Genomic DNA, 27,457 nt, shown 5'->3' on the forward strand with positions numbered 1-27,457 from the left:
CTTGAGTTGCTCCTCTGAGCCTGTGTAGCAGAATCTACAAGATAACTCATCTGATGAGAAAAATTATATCTAAAAATGTTGGGTGTTCTTAAAAAGGAAACCATTAAAGAATGTAAAATTATACTGGTAGGATTTTTTTTTTTAATAGGAAAAAAAAGGGCACCTGGGTGGCTCAGTTGTTCAGCGTCTGCCTTCGGCTCAGGTCATGGTCCCAGGGTCCTGGGATGGAGGCCCTTATCGAACTCCCTGCTCAGCGGGGGGCCTGCTTCTCCCTCTCCCACTCCCCCTGCTTGTGTTCCGTCTCTCTGACAAAAAATAAAAAAAATATTTTAAAAATAAATAAATAGGAAAAACAAAAGGAACACTCATCATGATGTATGAATTAAAATATTGGCAACATGTATGGTGTAGGTCGGTGGTTAAGGGCCCAGACTGCTGCTTCAAATTCAGGCTCTGCTATTGTCTCAAAGTGTCACCTAGGGTAAATTACTTAACCTCTGGCCTCTGTTATCTCATCTGGAAAAGGAGTTTTATTAGGATTGTTGTATGGGTTGAGTTAATACATAAAAAACTTAGGACATGCCTGCAAAATAATGTTTTAGAAATGTTAGCTATTATTAAATAAATTCCAAATTCTCCTGAAGAACTCCAAACTTGTGTGAGTGATTATCAAAAACCAAATAAAAAATCATGGTACAGAAGTCCATAAGGATTAAAAGCATTAACACAAAACACACATTCTTTCTGAAGTAGGGTTTTCAAAGAAAAGAAATTAGAACTAACTTTTCCCTTGATTTTCACTTTTTAGAGTGGTGAAACCAGAACAATATCTCACTTTCATTATACTACCTGGCCAGATTTTGGAGTCCCTGAATCACCAGCTTCATTTCTCAATTTCTTATTTAAAGTGAGAGAGTCTGGTTCCTTGAATCCTGAACACGGGCCTGCAGTGATCCACTGTAGTGCGGGCATTGGGCGGTCAGGCACCTTTTCTCTAGTAGATACCTGTCTTGTTCTGGTAAGTGCTTCTTATGATCTAATTTTAGTCTTGTTTAATTTTTTATTGTTTTCCCCTGGCAGAAGTAAGCTCTAATGTCAGTATCCCAGAACTGTGATTTTCAAACTTCTGCCTTCTTCAGAAAAACCTAAAAAATTTCACTTATACCCTTTTAACTGCCTCTTATTTGTGAGTGGTGGGGCTCTGTCCAAGATGATTCTAGACATCTCCAAGAAGACTTTTTTTTCCCCCTCGTAGCTTTATTTTACAGAAATAATAGGTCTTCCCCCTTCCTTGTTTTTCAGATATAAATTGATATATAATATTGAATTCCTTCCAACTCAAACCAGCACTACATTTCTCTTGCCCTTAGTTTCCTTATTTACAAACTAAGGATAATGATACTATGTTCCTCACAAGAATTAAGTGAATTAATACATTTAGAACACTTAGAAGAGTCTCTGGTATTTTCTAAGCACTCAGTAAATGTTAGTATTATTATTCCCTTGAAATTCCAATCTCTGCCCCCAAGGGCTGTATTCTTTCTTCACCAACCCATTCCCAGCCCCAGCCTGGATACAGGCCTGTGCCTTTTCTTTTTAGAATGTCCATTTTTCCTTAGTTGGGGCATAGGGCATCTCTAGAGTATAGGAATGGTCGAGTCTTAATATACCTACTGTATTACTTTACTACTCTGCCTGTAAGTAATATACTTCAGTCAAAAACTGGATTGTTACAGGGCACCTGGATGGCTTAGTCAGTAGAGCATGCAACTCTTGATCTTGGAGTCATGAGTTGAAGCCCCATGTCAGGCATAGAGCATACTTAATTTAAAATTAAAATTAAAATTAAAACTGGGTTGGGGCACCTGAGTGGCTCAGTCAGTTAGGCATCTGACTCTTGGTTTTGGCTCAGGTCATGATCTTGGTCGTGCGCTCAGTGCAGAGTCTGCTTGAGATTCTCTCCCTCTCTTTCTGCCCCTTCTGCCCTACACTCACACACTCTCTCTCTCTCTCTCTCTATCTCTCTCAAATAAATAAAATCTTAAAACCGATTGTTACATTAAAGTGAACTTTGACATGTTTAAAAAAATTCTGTTCACTTAATGGTGAATGACTATTAAAAACTGGGTTGTGTGTTTGTGCCTATTCCCTGCCAGACATAACTTCCACTTTTTTCTTTTTCAGTTGGGGTGAGGGTTGTGCTGGTTATAATACGAGATCGATAGTCTGGAGCTGGTGCAGTGACTTAACCGTGTCATTGTGAATCTAAGCTCTTACTGTTTTTCTTCTCCACCATCTTTAGATGGCTGCTGGGCACAGACATGAAGGCAGAAGGGCACTGGGCAAAAAAGATCTACTTCTGTTAAGACCTTTTAAAAAAAAGCAGAACACTAATCTCAGTGGATTTATCTTTATATTAAGCCAGAACTGGTCATAAATTCTTCCTTAGACAAATACTGGCCAAAGTAAATAAGATTATTATGATTGGTTTGGAATCAGTTGCATATCAGTTAAAGGCCTCCATCTACTGCTTGAGCAGTTGAGGTGTGCGGAAGGTGGTGGATTGGGGTAGCTGTTTTGTACAGAAAGAGTTACAGCAGTGGTAACTTCTGGTTCTTGGGGGAGACGCTGCACATTGCACAGTGCTGAGCAGCCAGCTATCCTGTATTGCTTCTCTTTCCTGGACTCTTAACAACAAAAGGCTTGAATAATTTTTACCTTTCTTGCAGATGGAAAAAGGAGATGATATTAACATTAAACAACTGTTACTGAATATGAGGAAATATCGAATGGGACTTATTCAGACACCAGATCAACTCAGATTTTCATATATGACTATAATAGAAGGAGGAAAATTTATAAAGGGAGATTCAAATATACAGGTAAACTTTTTTAGGGAAATAATACCTGTGTATTATATATGATTAGCATCAAATAACTGCTGCACTCCATTGAAGCACTTGTTTTCTCCCTTCCTTCCAAAAAGCATATTTACATTCATGTGGAGAACCCAGCTGGCCATCTTAAAATTGTAACGTTTAAGCTCACATCCTCATATATACCTCAGCCTCATGTTAAATCTTGCCTGTTACTCAAAAGCCCTAGTGGGAACAAAATTTTATTAAAGAAAGTGGAATTTTCATATAAGGAGGTTAGTTTAAGCATTTAAGCATTAAAATAAACCAAAGAATTTTGGTAATTTTAGCACATTAAAAACTTGACCTGCAATTATAGAATAATTAGTTTATGTAATAGATGCTTAATTTTGTTAACAGTGAGCAACTCCAGTACGGCAGACATATGAAATTCCAGTAGAAAGTTCTGTTTCTCTGATTTCTGGCTATGCTCTCATGAAGACATTTTTGTTCCACATTTGCAAAAACTAAGTTCAAAGACTGATTATCAGAAATCTGTGTTATGTACTAACAGACCCCTATTTCTTGTCTGATCTGGTCACATAGTATTGGACATAAGTAGATCAAAACTCTTTATATTTCTCTTATGAACACATATACTGGTTCCTTAATTTCTGTGATTACGAGGCAAGTCAGAAATACACTGAATAAGCCTTTTATAACTCAGACCATCTGTGATAATGGAATTAAATATAAGTTACACTTTCAAAGACATTAAAATATTCTTAAGCAGTTCTGTTTCTCAGCTGTTGTTCTGATCTTTAGTATTATTGTAACTATTCAAAACAAACTGTTATCAGTAAAATTTAAAGTCTTATAATCTTGCCATTGGCAACAAGATGGATGGAGCTAGAGAGTATAATGCTAGACAAAATAAGTCAGAGAAAGACAAATACCATATGACTTCATTCATATGCGGAATTTAAGAAACAAAACAAAGCAAAGGGGAAAAAATAGGCAAACCAAGAAGCAAGAATAAATCTTTAATGAAGAGAAACATTGCATCAGTCCATAAAATACTCAGTATTTCGATTAGGCCCATAAAACATGCACCCTTCTTCAGAAGTCAGACTTTGGGAACACTGGGTTTGCTTGGCAGTGAACCAGTGATTTCAGAAGAAGTAAAAGTTATCTCAAATGTTTAAGATTAGGAAAAGGTCTCTCTCTTTCTCTTTTTTAATCTCTGTGAACTTCTCTTCAGTTTGGAGTTGAAAAACTCCAATCTGGAGTTGGAAAAAAAGTTAAATAGTTAAACCAAACTTTTTTCACACACTTGTAGCTTCCCTAGTTGTTCATTGCTTATTTCCTGGACGTTCTTATGTACTAATTGTAGAGAAAGTTTGCTGTCTTTTGGATAGTATCCTTCCCTCCACTTTAAAATTTTTTCAAGTTTCCTTAGTTTCAGAATATATATTCCCTTACTTTGAGGATCTTTTTCACTACAGAGATGAATTTTATGAACATACTTTTTTGTGGTCTTTATTATTATAGCAGTATAGTTTGTGGCTTGGGAGAGTTTTTTTCTGTCTCAGTTTATCTGGTAGGTTATAGCCATCAGAGTTTCCATGTAGCTTCATCCAACACTCCATGCAAACCCAAGACATTCTCTGCCCCTTCTTCAGGTAGGATGTTGGAAATGTCTCTGTATTTTTCAGGTATTCAGGATCAGAAAAGCCTGTTATCCGTTTGGAGGGGTCAGTTTCCACGGAAATGGTCTAAGCGTTCCTATAATTTCTGTGGTGCTGTACTTTTTTTTTATTATAAAGATAATTAATGAGTATATGGATTTGTTTATTTTACATAGGTAGTTTTCTCTGCATGGAACTTTGCTATCCAATACTGTAGCCATTAACCATACATGTAATTGAGTACTTGAAATTAGGCTATTCTGAATCAAGATCTGTTTGAAGTATAAAATACACACCAGATTTCGAAGATTAAATACAGGGAGATAAAGTATAAAATATCTCAATAATTTTTAAAGTATTGTATGTTCAAATGACAATATTTTTTATATTGAGTTAAATAAAAGATATTGTTAAAATTCATCTTTTTTTTTTAAACACAACTACTAGACATTTGGAAATTGCATATGTGGCTCCCATTGTATTTCACCGGACAGTACTATTCTAGAACCTTAGCTTAAAATAAAAATCTAAGAGAAGTTCTCTGAAATCCTAAATCATAAGATCTAAAGTTAATGTAGAAACCTCAAACTGCATGAATATAACTGACCTATACAAGTATCTCTTTTGACATACAAGGATAGGGTAGCCAATTTATAAAAAGACTCTTCTTTCTCTCCATATGTCTACCTCCTCCTCTTTACCTAGGAATTTTGGGAAAAATTACTATTTGTAAAGAAGAAAGAAGGAAGCTTCTTTCTGGTGTGAGCACTGTGGCCAGGGGTGTGGGAGGGTGATATCACACTTCCTGAACCTGTGTATCTTCAGAGAACTGTCTGGTCAGCAGCACCCGAGCCGTATTTCTTTGTTTCTGGTACTTTTTGCTAAAGGGGACATCTGTCTTCACCTTCAGTCTTAATTTGGATTTATATTATGTGAGAGGTATTTTCATTATTGGATAGTTTATTTTTCTGTGAAGATTTCTGACATATAGAGATATAAAATGATTTAGAACCTGTCAGGATAAAGGAGAGCTGTTAATACATCTAAAGCGATTGTTTCTGAAATCGGTAAAGACACGTATGTTTATAATCATACATCATGTATTTAGTTTTGGAAATTTCCAATGATCTTGACCTACCTAGATAAATACAGATAATTTCTAGTTGTCTCTGAGAATATATCATTTACCTCAAATCTTTCTTGGCACAAGGGCATAAAAAGATGTTATAGTTACTGGTATTATCACGTAACAGCACACTCCCAGTACCCATGATCACAGAAAACCTCACAGAGTAACATATCTAGATTGGCAATTCAGAACTGATGTTGTAAGATCTCTACCTGGTAATTTGACACTACTAATAAAGTAATTACAGTGGGTTTCAAGTTTAATGACATCACTTTTAAGTGCTCCTTCAAGGGACTTTCTTCAGTGAGAAATGGGTGAGGTTGCAGGTGGTGTGCAGGGAGTGGCTCGTAGCAGCGTGTGATATGCGGACTGTGGTTCAGCATGTGTGTAGATTTAGAAAGATAAACTCTTGGTCCAGATGGCTGTACTCCAGGCCTCCAGATGAGAGCTTGAATGAAGTTGTAGCTGAGTGTGGTATTGATTCCTTCGCTTCCCCAGTCAGCAGTGACAAGCCAAGGCAGGTGACTTTGCCTGTTTACTTGTGGGTTACAGGGAAGGCAAAGTTGAGTGAGTTTGCTGCCCAGAGATGTGGCAAAATGACACTGCCTTTTTTTTTTTTTTTTAAGTCACTAGCGTTAAATATCTCCTTTTCTCCACTCCCTTACCCCTTTTGTGCTGAGTCCTTTTCTTGTTGACAGATTCTGAATTTGTTGCATATTCTGGGAAGTGGTCCAGTAAGATGTGATTTTTGTCATTGTCTTTTGTTTATTGACATTGTTGAGTTTTGTCCAAGTATAAGCCAAGTTGTTATAACTAGGTCCCCAGGGAAGAATCAAAATTTTTAAAAAAATCAAACAACCTAAATTCTGGAGACAATTTAACAGTTTTTATTGGGTACTTTCTTTAAACTATCTGGTATCTGAAATTGATGAGCTTTTCAGAGGTAGAAATAATCATGAAGGATTATAGCATTAAAATTTTGGCCCTTTTGTTAATTAGCTGCATAGCCTGGTCAAGTTGCTTCTGTTCTGTAGAGGGGGGATGATGATAGTAACAGTAGTAGCACCTACCTCCTGAGGTTCTTCTGAGGATTTAAGAGCTGGTGCAGCTGAAGCATTAAGTCAGTGTGGGTATAGTAAGTACTTGAGAAGTTTCCCCATGTACATCTTCAATGTACAAAACGTTGTCTGGACTGAGTAACAAAAATGTTGAATGGGAAGAAGGAAAACTGACATAGTCCTCTAAAGTGAAAACATCTTACTCTTATATTCCATTATAGCATTTTCTCAAGTATTGGCAAAATACTCTTTCTGGATATGGTTTGCATCCTCTTAGGTCCGTGCTCAGGAGAAGTGGGTTCCATCCAGTTGTTTCTTAAAATAAGTTCAGAGACTTCTTTCCTTGAGGTCCACTTCCTTTCTGGCTTCATCTCTGAGTCAAGCTCTACATGTTCATCATCTAGTCAGATTGATCAAACTGTCCTACTCACTGTCCTCCAAATGTAGCAAATTACAGAATTTTGCATTCTCTAAATTTTTTGTGAATCAACTACATTAAAAAAAGATACATTAATTATGCCTCTTAGTAAAATAGCTATATATGGGAAAGGAGGAGTGTGGTAAAATGCCTTTTTCTTTTTTAATTCCTCTGTTGTAGGATAATGAAATAAGTTAGAAACTAATTTATCAGCGTATCAATGAATTTTCCAAAGATTTTTTTTTTAATAATATACAAGCATTGTTTTTAACAATGCCATTTTGTACCAAAGCAACTCCAGGGAAAGAATGTTTCATTAAGTTCCAGACAAGTGTAAATTGCAGGGTTACATTTGTGTTCAAAATCATTACAATCCTCAGGCAATAAGTTATAGAGTTTCTTATTCATTAGGTTCTAGACTCCTTGCTTCTGTGGTAAGATCTTCAAAGAGGGCAACCCCTGTCCGTACCAGGTCACTTTGCACCAGTGTGGATAATCAAAACCATTGGCTCTCACTGCCACCTTTACCTACTCTTGTTATTGGCTGGGAGATGGATGGTTGTGTTTGCAGCCCTTGAAGAACTTGAGCTAGAGGTCCCTCATGCTGAGGTTATACTTGCCTTCTCCCTCTCTGGCTAGTACTTTGTCACTGCCTTCATCTTCCAGGGGCTCAGATACACTTTGCACCTCTTCCTCTCTCCCTAGGGATGGTGGCAGTGAGGGCAACGGAATCTAACATTTGCCAGATATGATGCTAGGCTTGTTATGTCATTAATCACAATAGGCTCTCAAGGTAGGTGATGACAGCCTGTTTCCTAGAGGAAGGAAATGGAATTTCTCTTTGTCTTGGTCTAAATCCTGCCTCCTGAAGTCTAGGCATGCTAGCAGAGTTTTTTCTAACCTGGTGGTGGGCTGGCTTACCTGGAACTGCTAGCATAGCTGGTAGGAAAAAAACAAAGTAAGGTCCTCTGACATCAGAGAGACCTGCCTGGAGATCTCACTGTTGTTCCTCTCTGTTAGACCAGTCTGGTCTAACAGAGAGGAACAACAGAACACATTCAAGTGCCATCTTGGTCACTGTGGGTTAGGAGTCCAGCAGAATCTGGCTCTGGCTAAAATCTCATTTACTATGACTAATATTTTGGTGAGGTCCTAGTATACTTTGTCTCAATAGGTTAAATTCCACTTTAATTTCATTAAGATTATTATATTCAACTGCCTAGAGATGTATATACATATTAAATACTTTGTTTTTAAATTTTAAGCTTAAAAGAGGCACATCTAGAAGAGGTTTCTGTAAAATACCTTTTTCATTCTTCCAATTAGCATCACAGGGTTCTCTTAAAGTTGAATATATAATTTCAATTTGTATATCCTTTTTATTTAAAGAAAAGTAAAATTTTAGTGTTTGCATTTGTTTTTCACTTCTCTTCCCTACTTAGAAACGGTGGAAAGAACTTTCTAAGGAAGACTTATGCCCTGCTTTTGATCATTCACCAACCAAAATAATGACTGAAAAATACAATGGTAATAGGATAGGCCTAGAAGAAGAAAAACTGACAGGTGACAGATATACAGGACTATCCTCTAAAATGCAGGATACTACGGAAGAGAACAGCGAAAGGTAAGCTTATGGCAATTACATGCTTGAAAAGATGAGACTTTTTTATTTTAATAAGTTCAGTGGATATGAACTCATATAGGCCCTTTGTTCATTGAATTAATGTAGCTATTCATTTATTATCTAAAAGTATTGAAGTATTGTATGATGACATCATTGATCTCAAAGAGCTTTCAGCTCTATTAAGAAGCCAGTACTTATAGACTGAAACCAGTTGGAAAATGGTTTAACGCAATTCTAATTTGAGTGGTAAAGTTAATATAATTAGATGCTAAAACATATAGTATGATACAGAAAATAAGTGGTATGAATACCTGCCATTTGTACAGGTATTAGTGTTCATGCTATAGTAATATAATGGATAATGTGCCTTTAATGAAATTGTGAAATATTTAAATGAATATTTAAATTTAATTACATTATTGGAAGGGAAGAAGTCTTTTTCAAAAAAAAAAGATTACACAAAATACCTTTTATACTTTTCGACTTTTGAATCTATATGAAAGTATAAACGTTTTAAGTTTTTAAATTAAAACATTTACATTTCTAAGGCTCTAGTTATCTCCCACCCGTTAGGAAGCTGGTATCCTGAGGTGTGAGTGAATGAGCGTGTTCACATCCCCTTTTCACGTCTCAGTGATGTTTTCTTTCTTTTTGTCAAAATACACTTTTTATTTAAATGGCACATTTTATGTTTTAGTCCTATTTGTTACATTGGGATGTTAGGGGAACCAAGAAAATCGTTGAGGTCTCCTATATATTATAGTAACTTCACTTCTCTATTTCCCCAATATAAAAATTGCCTGGGTAGCTCAGTCGGTTGAGCGTTTGCCTTTGGCTCAGGTCGTGATCCCGGGGTCCTGGGATCAAGCCCTGCATCGGGCTCCTTGCTGAGCGGGGAGCCTGCTTCTACCCCTGCTTCTGTGCTCTCTCTCTCTCTTTCACTCTCACTCTCTGACAAATAAATAAATAAAATCTTTAAAAAAAAATTACTTGAAATCTTATGAAAGGTAACATTGGAATAAATACATAGTCTATGTGTTATAATATATTTGTACTGAAGAGTTTATTATGACTTAGCAGTGTTACTCCTTATTTATGGCTCTAGTGGTTTGAGACTACAAGTTAAAGCATTAATTTGCTTATTCCTTCTTCCACCTTAAATATAATACTTTGAAATGAAGAAATCATGTTTTAAATTACCTTATATTTTTCAGTAATAAGATTCTCAGATACCTAATGTTCTTGTAGTTTTGGCTACTATTCAGAGGTGTTGAGTTTTATTCTTTAAGGACACAGACCCAACAAGGCGCAAACCACTCATTGTCCAAATTTCAGTTTCAAGGAAATGAGCAAAACCGCTCAAGTTACAGAGTGATTGCAGAAGTTGTTTTATTGGGGCCCCCCCCGAGCCCGCCCCAAGGAGAGAGGAGACCAGATCCTGCTTGAAAGCAGAGGCAAAGCCCCAGTAGGAAAGTAAGGATTGTAAGCAGAGAGAACTAATGGAGGGAGCAGGTTGTAGAAAAGTAAAAGAGCATAAAATAAAGATTGCTGTGTGAAAAAGTGTATTGTTCAGGCCTAATTTTAATACTGATCAATACCTTTGCATTAGGGAGGCTAATAAAATAAAATTTTATTGAAAGAATTTCAGCTTAAAAGGGAGTAGGGCACAATATTTTCTTTCATTATTAAATATCCTTCAAGTCAGTTTTTTCATATTGGTCACATTCTCAGTCATGAAATCAATTTAGTAAGTTATAAAAAAAAGCATTTTTAAAATAATAGAATACAATAAAATAGAAATTAGAGTTTAGAGAAAAAATAGATCAGAGTACACAGATAAAAATTATTTTAACATATATATACATAATATATAAATTCTGTGTATTGACATATACTTTGTGTACATGTACAAATATGTCTGTGTGTGCAGTTACTTTGTTGTGATGGTAAGACATTTCTTGCTGTCAAGGTTTACCATCAAAGTTTAAAAGCCAGTGTTCTCAATTGTAGTGCAATTCTTAAACCCAAATCACTGAGTGGAGAACAGTTTGGATAAATAAATCAGGTTATTTGGATCCTCCTCCTGTGTGTTTGCATAGTATGAGGTATGCCAGTTGAAACATGTATCAGCTGTAGCCTGCTGTGTGTGCCATGGGGAGGACTTCCATATGGTCTTCCATAGGCAAGGGTCCATAGGAGTCCTTCTCTGCCTATTTGTGGCTTTTGATTACATGGATGTAATTTCCTTAGGCCCAACTAGGTTAAAAAAGATTTTATTGTATCACAAATTGAGAATAGTTTTTACTTTGGAATTGCATTCTTAAACTAAGTAATTACATCTCTTGGTACTTGTTTTCTTTCCATTCCTGAAAACATCTGTATAGTACATTTTTGGAAAGCAAGCGCCTCTATTCCCTTAATGATTTTATTTATTTTTTATTTTTTTTCCATTAACAATTTTAAATGGGGAAAATTGTGTTCTCAGTTCTCATAACCAGTTTCTCTAAATATAAAAATCCACTTTAAAAAATCCTCTTAAACTGCTATGTAATATTTAAAGCACTAATTACATAATCACATAACACTCGGTATACTCATATTGGGTTTACATGATAAATATCAACACTGAATAAAAATTTTAATTATCTTCTATATTGCAGTGAAAATTTTAAATGAATCTGTTAAAGATGCCATCTAAATTAGAACCTGATTGTTTGATGGCTTCAGGCTCCTGACAGAAGCAAATACAAGGACCCGTGGAAGGCTGGGCCCTTGGATGGGAGCTCTGTATTCTTTTACATATTTTATATATGCTTTGCCTGCACTTGAATACAACTTAAATTTTTTTCACTGATGGGTACACATGTATTTGTTAATAGTGATTTTTAAATTCAAAAAGTGATTTCTGAGTAATAATTTTTGCAAGTCATTATAGTGAATATTCAGAGAATTCAGACAGTCAAAGATACTTGGGTATATGATTAAGTGAAGAAGACATTGGAAATCATAGGGCACACAGAGATAGGCAAAACAAAGTCCCTGAGTTGCGAATATATTTAGGGGGTAAAATAACCCAAATTAGCAACATAAATTATTTACTGTAAATTAAATGCTGTAAGATAAGAACAGAGGGGCCCTAGGGGTTGAGTAGAGGGAGAAATTGAAGAACAATTGAAATGAGAGAACCAGAGAGCTTTCTAGTTTAGAGGGGAACAAATTTGGAGAATAGCAAAAAACCATTTGGGCAAGAACAAAGTTGTGCACAGTAGGCGAACACTGGATAGTTTTTGTGTGAACATGTGTTTTCAGTTCTCTTGAGTATATACCTAGGAGTGCAGTTGCTGGGACGTAAGGGAACCCTACATTCCATATTTTGAGGACCTGCCAGTTTTAATAGTGGCTGCATCGTTGTATATTCCCACCAGCAGTGTCTGAGGTTCCAGTAGTCCAAAGAAGTTGAACATTGATAAAATTACCTAATATATAGTCTACTCAAATTTCTTTGGTTGTATAAAAAAATCTACCTTATAGCTTTTTTAAAAAATAACTTTGAGATACAATTTATGTACTATAAGGTTCACACATTTAAAGCATACACTTCAGTGAATTTAGTATATTTACAGAGTTGTGAAGCCATCACCATAATCTAATTTCAGAATATTTTCATGATCCCAGTCTCTTTAGCTATTTAAAGAAATAATCCAAGGTCTACTCAAGGATCATACGTCGTATTTAGTTGATGTGATTCTTTAGTCTCCGTTAATCTGAAATTGTTCATCACTTTCTTCTTTTTCCTTGCCTTGACCTTGACATTTTTGCAGCTGCTATACCAGTTGCCTTTCCTCTGATGGTTTCTCATTACTAGATTCAGGTTAAACATTTTGGCTGGCAGAAAAGTAGGCTCTTAATGTGTAGTATACTGAAAAGGCATTCAAGATTTTTAATCAAGCTACAAAACCAGAGAAGTATACTTTAGAAAAATTGCTAGGGTGATAATGTTTAATTCAGAGGCAAAAGTTAGGTTTTTGCTATAATATAGGCAATAAGTAAAAAGAGTAGATGGGGGGCGGAGCAAGATGGCGGAGGAGTAGGAGACCTAGATTTCGTCTGATCTCAGGAATTCAGCTGAATAGGGATCAAACCATTCTGAACACCTATGAACTCAACAGGAGATCGAAGAGGAGAGTAGCAACAACTCTCTGAACAGAGAAGCGACCACTTACTGGAAGTCTCCTCTGGACAAAATGACAAGACGAAAAAAATCACCTCAGCAAAAAGAACAAGAGGTAGTACCGTCAGCCAGGGACCTACTCAATAAGGACATTAGTACGATGTCGGACCTAGAGTTCAGAATCATGACTTTAAAGATACTAGCTGGGCTTTAAAACAGTGTGGAAGTTATTAGAGAAACCCTTTCTGAAGAAATAAAAGAACTAAAATAAAACCAAGTCGAAATCAAAAAGGCTATTGATGAGGTGCAATCAAAAATGGGGGCACTAACTGCTAGGATAAATGAGGCAGAAGAGAGAATCGGCGATATAGAAGACCAAATGATGGAAAATAAAGAGGCTGAGAAAAAGAAAAACAACTACAGGATCATGAGGGCAGAATTCCAGAGATAAGCAATATGATAAGACAAAACAACATTAGAATAATTGGGATCCCAGAAGAAGAAGAAAGAGAGGGGCAGAAGGTATATTGGAGCAAATAATAGCAAAGAACTTCCCTAATGTGAGGAAGGAAACAGGCATCAAAATCCAGGAGGCACAGAGAACCCCTCTCAAAATCAATAAAAATAGGTCAACACTCTGACATCTAATAGTAAAACTTACGAGTCTCAGAGACAAAGAGAAAATCCTGAAAGCAGCTCGGGAGAAGAGATATGTAACCTACAATGGTAGAAACCTTAGATGGGCAACAGACCTGTCCACAGAGACCTGGCAGGCCAGAAAGGACTGGCAAGATATCTTCAGAGCACTAAACGAGAAAAATATGCAGCCAAGAATACTATATCCAGCTAGGCTCTCATTGAAAATTGAAGGAGAGATAAAAAGCTTCCAGGACAAACAAAAACTAAAGGACTTCACAAACACGAAACCAACCCTCCAAGAAATATTGAAAGGGGTCCTCTAAGCAAAGAGAGAGCCTAAAAGCAGCATAGATCAGAAAAGAACACAGACAATATACAGTAACAGTCACCTACAGGTAATACAATGGCACTAAATTCATACCTTTCAATAGTTACCCTGAATGTAAATGGGCTAAATGCCCCAATCAAAAGACACAGCTATCAGATTGGATTAAAAAACAAGACCCATCTATATGCTGTCTGCAAGAGACTCATTTTAGACCCAAAGACACCCCCAGATTGAAAGTGAGGGGGCGGAAAACCATTTACCATGCTAATGGACACCAAAAGAAAGCTGGGGTGGCAATCCTTATATCAGACAACTTCGATTTTAAACCCAAGACTGTAATAAGAGATGAGGAAGGACACTATATCCTACTTAAAGGGTCTATCCAACAAGAAGATCTAACAATTGTAAATATCTATGCCCCTAACATGGGAGCAGCCAATTATATAAGGCAATTAATAACAAAAGTGAAGAAACACATTGACAACAATACAATAATAGTGAGGGACTTTAACATCCCCCTGACTGAAATGGACAGATCATCTAAGCAAAAGATCAACAAGGAAATAAAGACTTTAAATGACACACTGGACCAAATGGACTTCACAGACATATTCAGAACATTCCATCCCAAAGCAATGGAATACACATTCTCCTCTAGTGCCCATGGAACATTCTCCAGAATTGATCACATCCTAGGTCACAAATCAGGTCTCAACCGGTACCAAAAGATTGGGATCATTCCCTGCATATTTTCAGACCACAATGCTTTGAAACTAGAACTCAATCACGAGAGGAAAGTCGGAAAGAACTCAAATACATGGAGGCTAAAGAGCATCCTACTAAAGAATGAATGGGTCAACCAGGAAATTAAAGAAGAATTAAAAAAATTCATGGAAACCAATGAAAATGAAAACAACTGTTCAAAATCTTTGGGATACAGCAAAGGTAGTCCTGAGAGGAAAGTATATAGCAATACAAGCCTTTCTCAAGAAACAAGAAAGGTCTCAAATATACAACCTAACCCTACACCTAAAGGAGCTGGAGAAAGAACAGCAAATAAAGCCTAAACCCAGCAGGAGAAGAGAAATCATAAAGATCAGAGCAGAAATCAATGAACTAGAAACCAAAAGAACAGTAGAACAGATCAACGAAACTAGGAGCTGGTTCTTTGAAAGAATTAACAAGATTGATAAACCCCTGGCCAGACTTATCAAAAGGAAAAGAGAAATGACCCAAATCAACAAAATCATGAATGAAAGAGGAGAGATCACAACCAACACCAAAGAAATACAAACAACTATAAGAACATATTATGAGCAACTCTATGCCAGCAAATTAGATAACCTGGAAGAAATGGGTGCATTCCTAGAGATGTACCAACTACCAAAATTGAACCAGGAAGAAATAGAAAACCTGAACAGACCTATAGCCACTAAGGAAATTGAAGCAGTCCTCAAAAATCTCCCAAGAAACAAAAGCCCAGGGCCAGATGGCTTCCCAGGGGAATTCTATCAGACAGTTAAAGAAGAATTAATACCTATTCTCCTGAAACTTCCAAAAAATAGAAATGGAAGGAAAACATCCAAACCCATTTAATGAGGCCAGCATTACCTTGATCCCAAAACCAGACTAAGACCCCATCAAAAAGGAGAATTACAGACCAACATCCTTGATGAACATGGATGCAAAAATTCTCACCAAAATACTAGCCAATAGGATCCAACAGTACATTAAAAGGATTATTCACCATGACCAAGTGGGATTTAGCTCTGGGCTGCAAGGCTGGTTCAACATCCGCAAATCAGTCAACGTGATACAATACATTAACACAAGAAAGAACAAGAACCATATGATCCTCTCAATAGATGCAGAAAAAGCATTTGACAAAGTACAACATCCTTTCTTGATCAAAACTCTTCAGAGTATAGGGATAGAGGGTACATACCTCAGTATCATAAAAGCCATCTGTGAAAAACGTACAGCGAATATCATTCTCAATGGGGAAAAGCTGAGAGCTTTTCCCCTAAGGTCAGGAACGCAGCAGGGATGTCCACTCTCACCACTGCTATTCAACATAGTATTAGAAGTCCTAGCCACAGCAATCAGACAACAAAAAGAAATCAAAGGCATCCAAATCGGCAAAGAGGAAGTCAAACTCTCACTCTTTGCAGGTGATATGATACTGTATGTGGAAAACCCAAAAGACTCCACCCCAAAACTGCTAGAACTCATCCAGGAATTCAGTAAAGTAGCAGGATATAAAATCAATGCACAGAAATCAGTGGCATTCCTATACACCAACAAGACAGAAGAGAGACAAATCAAGGAGCCGATCCCATTTACAATTGCACCCAAAACCATAAGATACCTAGGAATAAATTTAACCAAAGAGGCAAGGGATCTGTACTCAGAAAACTAAACTATAAAATACTCATGAAAGAAATTGAAGAAGACACAGAGAAATGGAAAATCGTTCCATGCTCATGGATTGGGAGAACAAACATTGTGAAGATGTCAATGGTACCTAGAGCAGTCTACACATTCAATGCAATCCCCATCAAAATACCATCCACCTTTTTCAAAGAAATGGAACAGATCATCCTAAAATTTGTATGGAACCAGAAGAGACCCCGAATAGCCAGAGGAATATTGAAAAGGAAAAGCAAAGCTGGCGGCATCACAATTCCGGACTTCCAGCTCTATTACAAAGCTGTCATCATCAAGACAGTATGGTACTGGCACAAGAACAGACACATAGATCAATGGAACAGAATCGAGAGCCCAGAAATGGTCCCTCAACTCTATGGTCAACTTATCTTTGACAAAGCAGGAAAGAATGTCCAATGGCAAAAAGACAGTCTCTTCAACAAATGGTGTTGGGAAAATTGGACAGCCACATGCAGAAGAATGAAACTGGACCATTTCCTTACACCACACACAAAAATAGACTCCAAATGGTTGAAAGACCTCAACGTGAGACAGGAGTCCATCAAAATCCTAAAGGAGAACACAGGCAACAACCTCTTCGACCTCAGCCGCAGCAGCTTCTTCCTAGAAACATTGCCAAAGGTAAGGGAAGCAAGGGCAAAAATGACCTATTGGGATTTCATCAAGATAAAAAGCTTTTGCCCAGTAAAAGAAACAGTCCACAAAACCAAAAGACAACCGACAGAATGGGAGAAAATATTTGCAAATGACATATCAGATTAAGGCTAGTATCCAAAATCTATAAAGAATTTATCAAACTCAACACCCAGAGAACAAAGAATCCAATCAAGAAATGGGCAGAAGACATGAACAGACATTTTTCCAAAGAAGACATCCAAATGGCCAAGAGACACATGAAAAAGTGCTCAACATCGCTCGGCATCAGGGAAATCCAAATCAAAACCTCAATGAGATACCACCTCACACCAGTCAGAATGGCTAAAATTAAGAAGTCAGGAAACGACAGATGTTGGCGGGGATGTGAAGAAAGGGGAACCCTCCTACACTGTTGGTGGGAATTCAAGCTGGTGCAACCACTCTGCAAAACAGTATGGAGGTTCCTCAAACAGTTGAAAATAGAGCTACCATATGATCCAGCAATTGCACTCCTGGGTATTTACCCCAAAGATACAAACGTAGGGATCCAAAGGGGTATGTGCACCCCAGTGTTTATAGCAGCAATGTCCACAATAGCCAAACTGTGGAAAGAGCCAAGATGTCCATCAACAGATGAATGGAAAAAGAAGTGGTATATATACACAATGGAATATTATGCAGCCATCAAAAGGAATGAGATCTTGCCATTTGCAACGACGTGGATGGAACTGGAGGGTGTTATGCTGAGTGAAATAAGTCAATCAGAGAAAGACATGTATCATAAGACCTCACTGATATGAGGAATTCTTAATGTCAGGACACAAACTGAGGGTTGCTGGAGTGGTGGGGGGGTGGGAGGGATGGGGTAGCTGGGTGATAGACATTGGGGAGGGTATGTGCTATGGTGAGCGCTGTGAATTGTGCAAGAGTGTTGAATCACAGATCTGTACTTCTGAAACAAATAATGCAACATATGTTAAGAAAAAGAAGAAGATAGCAGGAGGGGAAGAATGAAGGGGAGTAAGTCGGAGGGGGAGACGAACCATGAGAGACGATGGACTCTGAAAAACAAACTGAGGGTTCTAGAGGGGAGGAGGGTAGGAGGATGGGTTAGCCTGGTGATGGGTATTAAAGAGAGCACATTCTGCATGGAGCACTGGGTGATATGCACAAACAATGAATCATGGAACACTACATCAAAAACTAATGATGTAATATATGGTGATTAACATAACAATAAAAAATTAAAAAGATGGATTTTGTGGACATTTTTTTAAAGGGAAGAAATAGTAGTGTACATGTCATTATTGGCCATTCTTCTTTACAGTGTCCTAGGACCATGCGTCTTGGGAGTCCCAGTGTTCAATACAGAACAAACATTCTGTATTGAATAGGAAAATGGAAGCTAGAAATAAGCGTGGACAAACAGAGCAATAGGCATCCCACGACAGAATCTTTACGGAAGTTTTAAGTAGATAGCTTTTACCAGTGGTCTTTGTGAAAAATCATGTGTAAACACGAAAGGGGCTCAGATGTCAGGGACTCGTGTCTCCCACCTCTTCCAGCTGGTTAGCAAGAAAGAAAGCTGACAGCCACCAGCTCTCATTTCAACAAAGAAAGCACCAGGCTTATTTTCAGGTCCTGCTAAAAGTATTTATTAATAGAATATTGTACCAGAAATTGTTGCTGAATTATCAGAGTACATCTCTAGACCACTAAGAATATTGAAAAACCCCCCTCTTTTTTTATTCCAGTGTTTTAATGAGTTTAAAAGTACGGGGTTTGGGGAGTGGGTATTTGGGCTTTGGTCCTCTGTATTAGAGTAATAAGTCCTGCCATGCAGTTTTTTTTATTTGTTTTTATTTTTTCCTAGTGTTCTACGGAAACGAATTCGAGACGACAGAAAGGCTAACACGGCTCAGAAGGTGCAGCAGATGAAACAGAGGCTAAATGAGACTGAACGAAAAAGGAAAAGGTGGTTATATTGGCAACCTATTCTCACTAAGATGGGGTTTGTGTCATTCATTCTGGTGGGTGCTTTTGTTGGCTGGACACTGTTGTTTCAGCAGAATGTCCTATAAATAAACAGTTCTGCCCAGCGAGCTGCTGGTCTAGTAGCTGACAGTGTTGCGTTAGTCCCAGGGTTTGTCTGTTAGCAGATTCCTCGCACCCCAGAAACAGTGCGGTAGAATAGACACCAGCCAGATAAGTGATATGTTCAGTCTCCAGCCCAGCATCTCAGGGCACTGTCCCCAAACTGTAAACGGCTATCTGAAATAAAAACTTGAATGCTTGTTGAAAACTGGTACATTTTGCAACTGTATTCATACATGTTAAGCGTACTATTTCACCTGACCAGATTGAGAAATCCTTTACCATAAGGACTGGTTTTTGGAGGCCAACTGGATTTTAACCTGCACTTGATACAAGCAATAAATATTGTGGTTTTATCTACATTATTACTGGAAAGAAAATGACCTTTAAATAATGCGTGTAATGTATAATGTACTGTTGACATGGACATCGACATTTTATATTCTTAGCCATTTCAGGGTAAATATATTTTATAAGTATTTAATCTTACTTTTGTAGTTAAATGTACTTTTTAAAAACTCAATTTGAAAAATCTGTTACCATAAAAAAATAAATTGTATGTTCATTCAATTGTACTGAATACATTTTCCTAAAGAGAAGTTTGATACGAGCAGTTAGAACTAACTCTGAATAAGCAATTTTTACTATATATTTGCATTTCTTTTATGTTTTACAGTTTTCCCAATTTTAAAAAGAAAAAAATTTTCCCTAAAAATATCTTTGAAGGAAAATTCTCCTTACTGGCATAGTCAGGTAACATTTGGTCAAGACTTTGTGTAAAGAAATTGGTTTCTGTAAAGCCCATGATGAATACTGTTTTAATTTTCATGAAAATTTCAGTGTAATTACCCTAATTTATAATTGGGATAAATCGTGACTTAGGAAATAAAAATAAGGAGCAGCATTTTATTATCCATGATTTCAGTTTACTAGACTGAAGTTTTGAAGTAAAATTTTTTTCAAGTTCTTTCTACTTCAATAAATAGTATGATGATATACAAACCTGACCTTGTCCCTTTAACTTCTTAATGGGTATTTTTAAAACATATTGTTTGATGAACTTAACTGCTCATTTGAGTGCAGTTCTTCTTCAGATCCCAACATTCCATTCAGTGTTTGACTTATTTAACTTAAACTTTAAATAGTTGTTATAAATTTAATTGCTGATAGAATAAAATCACCTTATTTCAGTGGTTTTCAGGCTATGCTCATGGATTTCTGAGGGGTCTCTGAGAGGTGGTTGGAAGGACTCCAAGCTACCAGTCTTTACTTTCAGCCAGACCATCTCTGCTTTATCTACCTTATATACTTCGTGTCATCTCTGTCTGAGGTGTCATTATTTGAAGGGGACAGTTAAAATTTTTAAAAAACAGTTTGAAAACCATTTGCATAGATAGGTATTTTGAATTGATTTGAGTAGCCTTCTTAAATGTGTTAAATTATGCTGAAAGTCTGAAAGCAGGATGTAGGTGGTACTACATATTAAATCAGATTTGCGTAACTTGTGCCTGTGTCCTAATTCAGTATTACTGTGTCCTGTAACCTTTAAATGGAGAGGAGGTAAGAGGGACTTTTTTTTCCCCCTAATGTCTGTCTGCATTAAACCTGTGTTCAGGTACCAGGACCCGTCTTAATTGGTTTCAAACCTTTCTAATTCGCCTTGGTTTATATTTGCTAAAACACAGTATATTACTCTACAAGTCAAATATGGATAGATCATACTAAATTTCCAATTGAAGATAGCCTTGCCTTAAACAAAAAGGTAAAAGAGTTCTTAAAGGAAACAAATGCTGGTTAATGATGCACATTGCCCCTTTGCAGGGTGAATGTGCTTCCCTGGATTCAGGATTTTAGCTTTGCTTTTTGTCTGCTTTCTGTCCTTCAAGTGGTGTTTGTTGTAATATATCTTAACAGTTACATTCAGTAAAGTAAACATTTGTTGATAAACTTCTGCAAGGGTTATTCATCTTTCCTCCTTTCAAACAGATCCTGAAGGATAGTGTGTTAAGTTTTTACCAGTAATAGTATTTTTGGTGGGTTCCATATACTGATTATTAAAAATACATGGCAATGTGCTGTGGTGCCCAGGGTCATCATCCTGAGCCTTTGTTAAATGAGGTGTGCTAGTCAGAGGGAAGGAACAGACAAGGGCTCCTGCCTTCTCAGGTAACAGCCAGAGGACAGAGTTAGCAATCCACAATAGATTCTACATTTTACAAAATTAGTGTATCCTTAGGTCTTCCTAATATTTTCTAAACATAACAGATTTTAAAAGTCAATTGTGTAGTTTGATTTTAATGAGGTAGTAGTATTTTTTGAATAGGTTAAGGAAGAAAAGATTTTTTAAAAAGCCAGAGGCTTTATTAAGAAAAGGTATTTATATTAATACATAGTGTATTCGTGTTCATCTCCGTCTCTACTGATAAACTGACAGCAGTCTTTGATTTAATGCCATCTTCTCTGGTTATGGTTGTGTATTTGTCTCCACGTTTAGCTAAGTATTTTATGCTGGGCTATTAGCAGTTTTTATCTATGTTTGCATATATATAACATGTACAAATGTAATTCTCCGTTTTTCAGTTTATCCATATATAAAATAAAAATAATACCTTTTCTTGAATTCTTACAAGTTAAAAAAAAGTAATGTGTAAAAGTGTATAGAGAACTTTAGAACAATATAAAGACCATTCCTCATGTTTAGGGGTATTTTATATATGTGCTCTGTCCTTTTCTTATTCTATCTTCAAATTAATACTGACTGTATTAATATTTCTACCAAGAAATGAACAAGAGAAAGGAAATAAAGTGTTTTTTTTTTAATAGCTCTGCTTAACAGGTATGTCATAAGAAGAACTGTAACTCTTAATTTTATGTATACTTGTGCTTGTCCCCTTCATTTTAAATAAACTAGAATTGATGGTATGAATCAAAAAAATACGTATTGGTTTGAAAAGTAGTTTATGATACGGAGCAGTCCTCTGCTTTTTATATCAAGTCCTTTGCTTTCAGAGTGGTGGTTGCTACCATTTATTGATCATTTACTATGTGCTAGGCACTGTGCTAATAAGCATTTTCATAGATTATCCTATTTAATCTTTACAACAAGCTTTCGAGGTAGGTGTTGTTATTATTAAGCCATAATCAGCCTGAGACTGGACATTTCTACATTGTTTTATGCTGCTATCATTGAAAAGTCTCCTGTATGTAATATATTTTAGAATTAGATTATTCTCAAAGAAAGACTTAACCCTCTGCAAGTCATTTCCCTCTTAGAAAAATACATCTGACTAGATTCTGTGTAAATAGACACAGGCCAGAACCTGATTTAGAAATACTGTCATTAACCTTTGTGTACTCTATTTCAACAAGTACCTACATCTCCAAAGTGCCTGCCTGATTATTGTACAGATTTTAAAATCTAGTCTGCCTTAATTTTCACTTTCAGACACAATTTACAGAGGTTTTATTTTAATGTAGTCCATTATAAGCCTAATGCCATTATGTATATCATCCACTTCTTCCTGCGTTCAGGCAGAAGTCTAGGAATCACACCTTCTGTCAACATCGATTTATTTTTTTGTGCAGAGGTGCACATGGGTTTGTTGGGGGGGGTGGAGAGTAAGGAACAAGGGTGTGAGTCTCCAAATCTGCTGCACCCCAGGGCGGGGGAAACTGAGGTCAGATTTGGTGCAATGATCCTGGCCTGAAACTAAGTGCGTTTGCTCTGTGTTCTTATTTCTACGTCAGTAGCTAATTAAATCTCTCTTACTTTAAGAAACCTTTAATTTGGCCTTGACTTATTTAGAGGATAGGGGCACAAAATCTTACAAATATAATTTGGAAGGTAATATTCTTCCACATGACAAAACTAAGTTCTCCTGACTTAATATGCAGGTCTTGGTCATTCCCTGAATGGTTTATTCTGGAGTTGACCTGTTTCTTTGATCTTTTTCCCTAGTTCATTTGTTTGGATTTGATTCCATTTTTTTCTTATATTTATTTTCAAAGCAATATTTATAGGACAATATCACCAACAGCCCCTACAAGAGTGAATGACTATTTTAGAACTTCCAGTTCTCTCTCATTTCATCAGATATGTTACATATAAGTGATGACATGCCTTCGTGGGAAGAAACTCGGGTTGTGTAAGCTGCACAGCACCTGCCCTGCCCAGCAATCCCCAGTCCAGAAACTGCACACCTGAGGCTATATTCCATGTACTCACCATAATATAGCCATTTCATTGTTCATCCAGATTTGACAATGTAATTTAGGAATTTTAAGCTACTCACTTTCTTGGGTAGTCTTTGAAAGAAGACTTCTAGGAAAATGGTATGAGTTTGGCCATCTCATTTTTCCCTTACCCACAGGAATTTTCTCAATATTTACCACATTCAGATTGCTCCAAGAACAGCCAATTCTGCACAAGTGCTTTTCCTCAACACTCTTCAGAGAAATGGTTATCTCCTTTGGCTACTAAATTCTGGAAACTTCTTGGGGAGAATTTTTTTCCTCACTGTCATTTATTCCATCACAGAGCATTGCTAAGTGGAAGCAGTGCATCAGACGAGAAGCTTTTACTTGGGTTGAAAGGCTTTGTCTTTATCGGTGACAACCTGACAATGAAAAAGTTTTAAAGAGCTCTGACCATCTCTGTGAAAGTCCCCTGGGAGAATGAAAAAAGTTCAGTCTTTTGAACTCTTCCTGTTTTGGTTTTATAATGTACAGTAGAATATGGAAATTACAGGATATAGTGGCGACCTTACTTATGGAGTCCAGTACTAATCTAGTTTTTCATTACATAGTGTATTTGGGGAGCTATAAGGAGAATTGCATGGGAATTCTTTTTCTTTATGGAGACCATTTTTTAAAGAAAAGCATCAATTCTTTATTGCTCTAATTTGACATAGATTTTATCAAAAAAACAAGTTATTTTGAGTTTGGTGAATTCAGGAGAGGGAAACTAGGTAAGTTTGTTTTGTCTATAAGGCAATGCCTTGCTCACCTTACAGAAGGTTTTGTGATTCTTTTCAGTAAAAAAAAAAAAAAAAAGTGTGACTATCTGGTGGCAAAGAATATTTTGGATGCAGTTTGACTTTCTATTACTTCAGGTATGGAGCCAGCTTGGGAAGATCATTCTCTGTCTGTAAACCTGGACCTGTTCCAGAATAAGGGCAGTGGGCAGTATGTGCAGGCTGCTGAGAAAGCAGCAAGCATGGCTAATTATTCCACTTTAGTTCTTTGAATGTTTTTATTTTGACTTGAACAAATGATTCAAGTGAACATATTTTTTCCTAAAATAAAGCCCATTTGTCTTCAGTCTTGCAAATAAATACATTCTTTAAAAACAGTTAACAGTCCCGGTGATTTTATGTTATTTTCTTATCCTCCAGAATAATATTTACAAAGAAAAAAGTGAATTTTTAAAAATGCTGTCAGGTTCTTTTAGTTGTTGTTACACACGATAGTTTATCCTTGATAAGTGAATCTCTAACACTGTGCTGGGGTAAACAACAGTGTATGTTGGACACATGCAGTTCTACCAATCAGCTTAAATACATAATCTAAATATAATCTGCTTAACACCTCTTCTAGATATGTTACCCTATTTTAAGATAAGAAAACCGAGTCAGAGAATAAGTAACTTGCCCATGATTGCGCAGCTAGTACATGATAGCTGAAATTCAGACTCCTGTCTGTAGAATTCCAGTAACTCCAGACCTCATGCTGCTTCCATTATGACACATGGACTCTGTTTTGTATGGACTATCTAAATGGAACAAATTAGACAACTACTTTTACCTGTTAAAATCCAAAGTAATGAATGCTCTTTTTATTTTTTAAGTGAAGCAAATCAAAGTTTTTACCTCCAAAAAAATTTGTGAGAACAGTTTGAACTGCCACCAAACCAGAGAAATACTGGAACATCAAAATATTCTCTAAACCAGACCATTATTTCATTCACCTTGATTGATTAGATTGAGTTACTTTGTTTTGATGAGCAGATTTTATGAGTGTGTGGGAAATAAATAGATATTTTGCAGCAGTCCGAGTCAGTAAGAAGTACCTTTCCTTACTTCCGTCCACTATGGTGCAGGGTTCAGTAGGACCCTGCAGTAAGCACCTGTAGTAGGTTTTGTGACTCACAGACATCTAATGAGAATGTTTTCTTGATGACTTGACATTTCTGTGTCAGTGTGGACAATAAAGGAATAGGGCTATTCAGAACACCAGGTGCTTGGTATTGTTATTCTTCAGTAGGAAGAGTCAGTAGTCAGGAAGAAGCCCAGTTTACAGTATTTTGAGGGTTTTTGGGAAACCCTAAATATTTTGGGAAAATGTGTGGACGTGGTTTATATTCCTATTTATGTGGAGACACAATAATGACAAGTATTTAGATTTGAGTTTTTTTGTCATAGCGAGGGAAGTCGGGAAGAAAAATACCCTCTCAAAAGTTCAGTTATTTGCAAATATTGTGAAATACCATCAAAAACTGCCCTTAAAATAGCTATTTCATCTGTCTGTTCCTTAAGTTCTCATTAATCTTTACTTTTTGACATTAAAATACAATAAATCTGTCAATTTTATGTCTGTGGGTTTTTTTTATATTGATAACTTAAATCATGTCACTGGTTCTCTATTGCTATAATCAGTAGTATTATCCTTCAGGACAAAAAAAGCATGCTGCTAACAGTCCGTGATTTAAAGATTTAAGCCAATTTTATGTTCACACATTACATTCCTAATATTTTTAGCAGTATGATACAGTGGAGGTCCAAATTGGATTAGACTTTTGCATTGAATTCCAAAGTATTGGTAAGTCTAGCACATACCATATAATCTTGCAAAACTGTTGTGGGTACATTTTTTTTAAACCTGTCTGTCTGTCAGTATCTCACATGGAGGTCATTTCTTAAGTAATACAGGATGACCTGAGAAATTCATAGTTAGTAATTCTTGAAAAAGCCATATGAATTGTGCTTTAACATGAGTCTACCTCACACCACCAATTGTTTGAAAATTGAGCACATAAGCAGATTTACCAAGATAACTGAAGCATTTAGTGTGGTTGAATGTGACATGTTGGAATGTTTTTTAGTTGCCTTTTTAGTTCATTGTTAGTCCTTTTATGTTTGTGTGTATCTGTGTTCGTCTGTGTGTTTGGTAAATATGAATCGAATAGATGACTTCTTATTTTATGTTTTAGGCCAAGATTGACAGACACCTAAATATTCATGACTTGAGAATATTCTGCAGCTATAAATTTTGAACCATTGATGTGCAAAGCAAGACCTGAAGCCCACTCCGGAAACTAAAGTGAGGCTTGATAAACCTGTAGATTGCCTCACATTTGTCTGTTTACAAAGTAAACTTTACATCCAGGGAACGAAGAGCACCACCAGCAGAAGACTTTGCAGAACTCTCTAATTTGATGTATTGTTAAGTTTTTTAATACGTGTATGAAATGTAGAAAGCTGTAAAAGAAATAAATTAGGAGAGACTACTTTGTATTGTACTGCCATTCCTACTGTATTTTTATACTTTTTGGCAGCATTAAATATTTTTATTAAATAGACTATGTTTGTGTGCATTATCTTAGGACAGCTCTGCTTCAGATAATGTTTCCTTAAAGGGTTTACGCTCACTTTTTTATAACTTGCAACGGACATTTTTTTTTTTAAGATTTTTTTTTATTTATTTAACAAAGACACAGCAAGAGAGGGAACACAAGCAGAGGGAGTGGGAGAGGGAGAAGCAGACTTCCGCAGAGCAGGGAGGCTGATGCGGGGCTCGATCCCAGGACCCTGGGATCATGACCTGAGCTGAAGGCAGACGCTTAACGACTGAGCCACCCAGGTGCCCCCGCTATTAACATTTAAATTGAAATTGGTTCAAAAAGCTGGTCACTTGCTTTTTAAGATCTTTTTTAGTTACCTCTTAAATAGTCTTCCTTATCAAAATAGGTTAGGTGCAAGCACAAAAGAAAAGTTATAATATTCCTTTTGTTACTTAGAAAAGTATGAATATGGATAATGGTATTAAATTATTTTCAAATAATTACAGCAGTTCAATGCAGTGTTTTAAAATCACCGTGTTACTCTTGTGTTGGACATTGTGCTTTTTTCTCAGACATTTCTTGTTAGAAGAGACCAAGAGTTCCTTCCTGGGTGAGGCTTTTGGCTCCTTTCCCATCTAATTTCCCAACCAAGTGATGAGTTTGGCTGATTATCCAGTCAGTTGTCAGGTTACTGGTGATATTCTTCTTGTCCAGACAAGACAATCAAGCCTCTGAGTCATGTGAGCATCACCTTAACAGTCTAACAAACCCATAATTGTTTTTATTTTGCCAACTGTGAAAGTTTGATAAT

General features: G+C 36.6%; 1 protein-coding gene across 9 annotated transcripts in view; it reads left to right on the forward strand.

The window, feature by feature from the left end:
* PTPN2 (protein tyrosine phosphatase non-receptor type 2) overlaps positions 1 to 26,664 on the forward strand; it is a 95,616-nt gene extending 68,952 nt beyond the window's left edge. For 4 of the 9 annotated variants that reach the window (XM_025865148.2, XM_073888020.1, XM_073888021.1 and 1 more), the window contains 4 exons: positions 809 to 1,018; positions 2,730 to 2,882; positions 8,591 to 8,772; positions 18,868 to 19,560. In XM_025865148.2, the coding sequence (XP_025720933.1) occupies positions 809 to 1,018; positions 2,730 to 2,882; positions 8,591 to 8,772; positions 18,868 to 19,075 (753 nt within the window). In that variant the 3' untranslated portion in view covers positions 19,076 to 19,560. Of the gene's footprint in view, positions 1 to 808; positions 1,019 to 2,729; positions 2,883 to 8,590; positions 8,773 to 18,867; positions 19,562 to 26,295 lie in introns of those variants that run through there. The other 5 variants (XM_073888019.1, XM_073888018.1, XM_025865149.2 and 2 more) reach the window with 2 other exon arrangements.
* The last annotated feature ends 793 nt before the right edge of the window (positions 26,665 to 27,457 follow it).

This window comes from Callorhinus ursinus, unplaced genomic scaffold (assembly GCF_003265705.2).
Source record: "Callorhinus ursinus isolate GAN/ISIS: 27379988/994484 unplaced genomic scaffold, GSC_fseal_2.0 scaffold86, whole genome shotgun sequence".
In the NCBI taxonomy this organism is placed as follows: Eukaryota; Metazoa; Chordata; class Mammalia; order Carnivora; family Otariidae; genus Callorhinus; species Callorhinus ursinus.